At 15.2% G+C, this 6,887-nt stretch overlaps 3 protein-coding genes across 3 annotated transcripts; 2 read left to right on the plus strand and 1 right to left on the minus strand.

The window, feature by feature from the left end:
* Positions 1-538: 538 nt before the first annotated feature.
* PGAL8A_00098100 (conserved Plasmodium protein, unknown function) lies at positions 539-1,143 on the plus strand (the record flags this gene model as incomplete). The annotated part of the gene is made up of 3 exons (XM_028672433.1): positions 539-751; positions 903-984; positions 1,115-1,143. The coding sequence occupies 3 exons, from the start codon at positions 539-541 to the stop codon at positions 1,141-1,143; spliced, it is 324 nt and encodes a 107-aa protein (XP_028526097.1).
* A 128-nt stretch (positions 1,144-1,271) lies between these two features.
* PGAL8A_00098200 (conserved Plasmodium protein, unknown function) lies at positions 1,272-1,772 on the plus strand (the record flags this gene model as incomplete). Its single annotated transcript, XM_028672444.1, has 1 exon — positions 1,272-1,772. The coding sequence occupies one exon, from the start codon at positions 1,272-1,274 to the stop codon at positions 1,770-1,772; it is 501 nt and encodes a 166-aa protein (XP_028526098.1).
* Positions 1,773-2,351: 579 nt separating this feature from the next.
* Positions 2,352-4,520, minus strand: PGAL8A_00098300 (conserved Plasmodium protein, unknown function; the record flags this gene model as incomplete). The annotated part of the gene is made up of 2 exons (XM_028672455.1): positions 2,352-2,758; positions 2,981-4,520. The coding sequence occupies 2 exons, from the start codon at positions 4,518-4,520 to the stop codon at positions 2,352-2,354; spliced, it is 1,947 nt and encodes a 648-aa protein (XP_028526099.1).
* Between the last annotated feature and the right edge of the window lie 2,367 nt (positions 4,521-6,887).

The following is a 6,887-nucleotide window of genomic DNA, read 5'->3' on the forward strand; positions in this document are numbered from 1 at the left end:
TTTTTTTTTTTTTTTTTTTTTTTTTATTTTTTTCCTATAAACTAAAAAAAATAAAATATATAAAAAGTAAATTAATATTTGAAATATAATTTAATAAATAAATGGGGAGAGAGTTACATAAAAATGTAGAAAATATAAAAAAATTAAAATAAAATTATGCCAAATAATGGAAATAAAAAATAGTCTAAATTTTAAGAAATTTTTTTTTACTTATTAAAAATATTGTTTACAATATTTTTTCAAAGAGCTATTAATAAAAATATATATGAATATATATTTAATTACAAAAAATATCATTTACAACAAATTCAATATAAATTTAAAAAAAAAAAAAAAAAAAAAAAATTATTTATTAAAATTTAAAATATAGTATTAATAAAAACAAAAAATTATAAAAGTATCTTTTAATTATTCTTTTTTTTTTTTTTTTTAAATAATATTAAAATGTTTAGAACTTTTTTTTTAAAGTATAATATTGATTCGAATATTTCATTTTTTTATTATAAGTTTCCTAACTTATTTGAAAAAAAAATAAAAAATGAAAAAAATATTAGAAAAATTTTATAATAATTATAGCAGTACATCTAGAAGAATTAAATTTATAGATATATATATTATCTTAACATTTTTTCATTTAATTATTTTATCTGTGTATGCATATTTTTCCTATTCTTTTCATGAAAAAATTTCAGTTACAGCTATTTTTACAGCAATAGGAAATATAACTTTTTTAGTGGCAATGAGAGAACAAGTAAAATAAAAAAAAAAAAAATGAAAGAGAAAACAAAAATAAATATTTGTACTTTATAATTCTAAAAGGAAGAAAAAATATTATGAATATTATTTACATAAATCCCATTAAAAATTACTATACATTTTTTAACTATTTTTTTTTTTAAAAGTTTACTCACAAAAGTATTTTTAATCTTAAAAGAGAAAAAATTATATTTGATTTTATTCTTTGCTCATTGGTATTGCATATTGGTAATTTATTATATGATATGTTTTTTTTATATTTATTTTTTTCACTTTTTTTTTTTTTTTTTTTGTATACGTCTTTTTCAATTTTGTATTTTTAATATATTTTCTTTATTTTTTTTACTTCTTTTTATAGGAGCATTTAGTTATATGCATTTGAATTAAAAATAGTTTATTCAACTTTTTTAACATTTTTTTTTATTTTTTATATTTTTTTTTGTTTTATTTCCCTTTTTTTTTTTGTATTATATTGTCATGAAAAAAAGAGACAATTATTAATTTATTATTAATAAATGAAGAATCTTCTTTTTTTTTATATTACATTATTTTTATCATGTAACAGTTATATAATAAATTTTAAAAATGACAATAATAGTTTGATTTTCAGAAAAGTATGGAATAAAAATAATAGAAAATTACCAAATAACTTTAAATTATATATGAAAAGATTAAGAAATGCATATGTTGAAATTGATTTAGAAAATAGAAAAGATTTAACTAAAATTGAAATTATTAAAATGTTCTTAAAAGGAGTAAAAGAATGTAAAAATGTAGAATACTTAAAAGAAAAAATGAAAGGTCATGTTCCTCCTACAACTAAGAGAAAATTAATGAAACAAAAAAGAATGGTTAATTTAAGAATTCATATAAAAAATACTAGAATAAAAAAACAAGAAGAAGTAGCACCACACAAAAATATTCTTAATTTTCCTTTAAACCAGTTAAAAAATATTAACGCAGCTGTTTTATATTTTAGGCATTATTTTGAAAAATACGAAAAAAACACAAAATAAAAATAATTTCATAAATTATGTAATAATAAATTTTGCACATAAAAATTTTTTACATTCTACAAATAATATATATAAACATATATATGTTCTTACATATTATTATTTTTGCATAATTAGAAGATATACATATATATTATATATCTTTATTTTTAATCTTTTTTTTTTTTTTTTTTCGAGAAGATTTTATAATAAAAATAAAGATTTTTTAATTCAAAATAAAATATGAAAAGTAAAATATGTAAGACTATTTTTTTTAAATTGTTAATAATAGATAAAAACAAACATATATACATTTAGATTATTTAATATATATTATATTAATAGATAAAATAACAAATGAAAAAAATTATAAATTAATAATTTAAAAGATTTTATAATAAAAAATAAAATAATGAATTTATTAGCAAAACAAATGAAAAAAATATTAACGGTATTATTATTACAAATTCATTAACAATTATTAATAACAAAAAAAAAAAAAAAAAAAAAAAAAAAAAAAAAAAAAAAAAAAAAAAAAAAACCAAAATTATTAAATAAAAAAATTATACTGTACAATAAATATATGGAAAAAAAAAAAAATTACGAATTTAAATAATATTTTTTATAATTTGTATTAATACTATTTATTATTTCTGTTGTTTCTTTTTTTATTTGAGTATATATTTTATATTCTTTCTCTACAGGATATATATCTCTATATGTTTTAACACATCTATTATTAATATGAACAAAATTTTTTTGATAATTAAATAAAATGTTTTTGTAATGTCTTTTTTTTAATAATAAACTTTTTAGTTTCACTAAGTCTTTATATATATATTTAAAGTCTTTTTCTAAATAGCTAATATCTTTATTTCCATCAACATCTAGTAGTATTTTTTTAATATGAGAATCATTTATTATATTTGAAAAACTACCTAAATTTGAATATTCATTAGAATTTCCTTTCTGAATACTTTTTATATCATCATATTCTTTATTATTAACTTTAAAGAAAAAAAAAAAAAAGAAAAGAGAAATTACAAAAAAGTTGAAAAAATAAAATTACATATAAAAAAATAACATATAAAAAAATAACATATAAAAAAATAACATATAAAAAAATAACATATAAAAAAATAACATATAAAAAAATTACATATAAAAAAATTACATATATAAAAAGATATAATAATTTTTTTTTTTTTTTTTTTTTTTTTTTTTCTTACTTCTTGTTTGAATTTCATTATCATTATTAAATGAAGAAGATTTTTTTAATTTTAAATCAAAAGAAGAATTTGAAATATTCCCTTCTATATTACATTTTAAATTTTGATAATATGAATAAATGGGTCTTAATGTTTCTTTGTAAAATTTATTTGGAACAAACTTAAAATGACTATAAAATAACTTATCATAAAGCTTTAGAATTTCTTTAATTTTTTTTTTTTCATACAAAAGTTTTTCATTTTTTAATTGGCAAGGAGAAAAGAAATAATCTATATCTTTTTTTAAAACATTCATACAAATACTTAAATAAATATTTCCATATAATTCCATTGTAATATTTTTTTCTTTTGATTCTTTATTTATTATTTCTTCAATTATAGAACTAATGCTTCTTTTATCGTATTCTTGATATTGTATTCTTTCTTTATTTATTGGATCGTTATTTATATAAGTTTCTTTTTTATATTCATTAGTATTCATATCTTTTCTTGTATTCGTTAATTTGTATTTTTCTATATTAGAATAATTATTTTCTACATTATTTTCATTATCATTTCTTATTATATTATCTTTGTTATTAATTTTTTCTTCTATATTTTTGTTTCTTTTAGGATCATTAATCATACATATATTACTATTATTAAATGAAGTTCTTTCTTCTGTTTTATATTTTTCTTTTTCCCTTTCATCTCCACTTTCTTCTTTTTCTTTTCTTTTCTTATTTTTCTCTCTGTCCTCTTTTTGTTTTAATAGAATTAAATGTTGATACTGTTTTTGCTCTTCTTTTTCTTCTTTTTTTGAATCTTTTTTAATTTTATCATTATCTGCTTTTTCTTCAATTTCTTTTTTAAATTTTTGAAAATTTAATTTTTTTTTTTCTTTAACATCGTTATTTACTTTATCAAATTCTTCTATTTTAATTGTTTCTCTTCTTTCATCTCCCTTATCAGTTTTCCTTACATGTGTATTCAAATTATTATTAATTTCAATATCCTGTTCCGTTATGCAGTCATAAAAGCAACATTTCTCACTTAAATCATTTTCTTCATTTGTATCTATTTTATAATTTTTGGTTTCATTTCCATTATCTTTAATAAAAGATTTATTAATATAAATTTCATTTTCGTCATTTTTTGTATTACTTTCACTTAAAATGTTCATATATATACTATTACTATTATAAAATATATCCTCATCATCATGATCTTCATTTAAGTTTGAAATACTTCTGTCTGTTTTATATAATTTTTTTAAAGGAAATTCTGATGATTTTACTCCTTTATAGAAATTTTTTAATTTTATAATTTCATTATTTAAATTATAATCTTTTTCCATATTATTATTTTTATCATCTTTTAAAAAGGGAAACCATTCCAAAACACAATTTTCTAAAATTAAATTTACCATTTCATTTTGTGAATTAGAATATTTATAATTATTATTGAAATTCTGGGAGGAAGATATACTTAACATAGATGACTCTCGAGGACTACTTATAACATTATTAGAATAGTTATATATATTTGTTGAATTATTCATATTGTTTTTCTAAAAAAAAAAAAAAAAAAATTACCATTATTTTTACAATTAGATTCATTTTAATAGGAAATTTTAATTGAACAACGAGAATATATAATAAAATATTCATTTTTACTACTCTATTATTTTAATTAAATGTTTTTTCATTTTTTATTTTTTTACATTTTCATTTAATTACTTCCAATAAATATTTCCTACTTTTAAATTATCAAAAAAAATATATATTTTAATTGTTATTTCTTGAGAGGCATTAAAAATAAAAAGATTATATATGAAAATATCAATAAAAACATATATAATTTCCTTTTATTTTTTTCCTTTATTTCTTAATATATTATTATTTTATATTTTTTATTCAAAAAAAAAAAATTTTCTTAAAATACATTCAAAAAAAAAAAAAAAAAAAAAAAAGCTTTTTTTCTTTTTTTTTTTTTTTCTTTTTTATGTGTATGAAAATATGTATGAAAAATGCAAAGGAATAATTAAAAGAAATGATGGTCAAGTAAAAATAAGAAACTATATTTTTGAGTATTTTGTATATTAAAAATTGCACTATTTTCCTTTCATTCAATTTTTATAAATTATTATTGTTTTTTTTAATTAAAAAAGGAAAGCATTATGTAAAAAATGGAAAACTAAAATTATACACTAATATAAAGTTATGAATAAAATTATGTGCACTCATAATAATTTATATAATAATATTAACATAAAGCTTTTTTTTATATCCTCTTTTTTGTAACTATATTTTTTGAAGTTACTATAAAAACGTAAAGATATGCTCTTCAGATTTAGTATATATAAATAATAAAATTTCATATATATATATATATTAAATGTTTTATATAAATATCTATATATTTTTCTTTATTGTATAATTATGTTTATAATTTTTTGGTTACTTGCTATTTAAATAATATAAATTAATTTTTATTAAAAATATTGTAATTATTATCTTATATATTTTAAATATTTATATGTATTCTAAATATATAAGAATATATAAAGATAAGCATAGGATAATATGAAATATAATTTTACAAAAAATGATAGATAACTTTTTTATGAAAAAAAAATATAACTTCTTATATATATATATGTAGGAAAATTGGAAATCAGATATGTAATTAAAAATAAAATAACTCCATAAGAATTTAATATTTATAATATTAAAAAGAACATAATTTTATTTTTTCTAACATATTTTATTATGATAGTATCATTATCTTCATAAACATAGGATGCAGTTACTTTCTTCTTTATACTAAAAATTCTGTCTAAATTTTTTCCTTCAACTAATATCTATATATGTATATATATTTCATTATTTTTACTTAATCTCAATTAAAAAAAAAATAAAAATAGCATAACCTCTTAAAGGTATTTTAGCATATTTCTGATATGAATTAATTACAAGAATGTATAATTATATAAATATATGTGTAGAGAGAGAGAGAAAGAGAGAAAGAGAGAGAGAGGGAGAAAAAAAAAGTTTGCATTTTATTTTATTTTTTCTTTAAAAATGGTTTTTAAAAAAATACTATTTAAAAACAATAGACTTTCAAATAGTTTTTGCTTTTTTAATTACTAAAATTACACACAAAAATAATAGTAATAATTTTTTTTTGAAAAAAATATTCTTTTTATAATTTATATATTTTTACATTTAAATAAAGTATGTTTAAATGTATTTAAAATTTATAAAATATTTAAAAATGGAGAAAAGAAAGTCCATTTAAAGTATATTTAAATAAACTTTCAATTATTACTATTATTATTTTTTTTTTTTTTTTTTTTATATAGCATTCATTAATATAAAATTTATTATATATAATATATATACTTAAATATTTTTAAAAAATATGGTTATTTTTTTTAATATCATTTTTTAATTAAAAAAGCAATCAAAAATAAAACATACTAAGTAATAAAAAAGCATAATTAAAATAATAAAAAAAGTTTAAAATAAAAGAAATTTTAAGTGTATTTAAAAATTTTTATAATTTAAACTTTTTCTCTTTGCACAAATTTAACAAAGCGTTTACACATGTGTATTATTTTTTTTTTTTTTTTTTGTACTTTTGGAAGTTCAAGTACAAAAAGATACATGTTAATATTCTCAAGTATATTTAAGTAATTTTAATGAAATGTTTTATTTGTATTTTTTTATATTAAGAATTTTGTACATACAATTTATGAATTATATTCACTTTTTTTTATTTCTTTATTTCACATAAATATTATTATTTAGCGAACATTTTTTAATTATAATTCTTTATATTATTTTTTTATTTTTTTTTTTTTTTTTTTGATTTTTCCTTTTTTTTTTTTTTTTTTTTTTTTTTTAAGGGTAATTTTTTTAAAAAA

Source organism: Plasmodium gallinaceum (genome assembly GCF_900005855.1).
Source record: "Plasmodium gallinaceum strain 8A genome assembly, contig: PGAL8A_v1_62, whole genome shotgun sequence".
NCBI lineage: Eukaryota > Apicomplexa > Aconoidasida > Haemosporida > Plasmodiidae > Plasmodium > Plasmodium gallinaceum.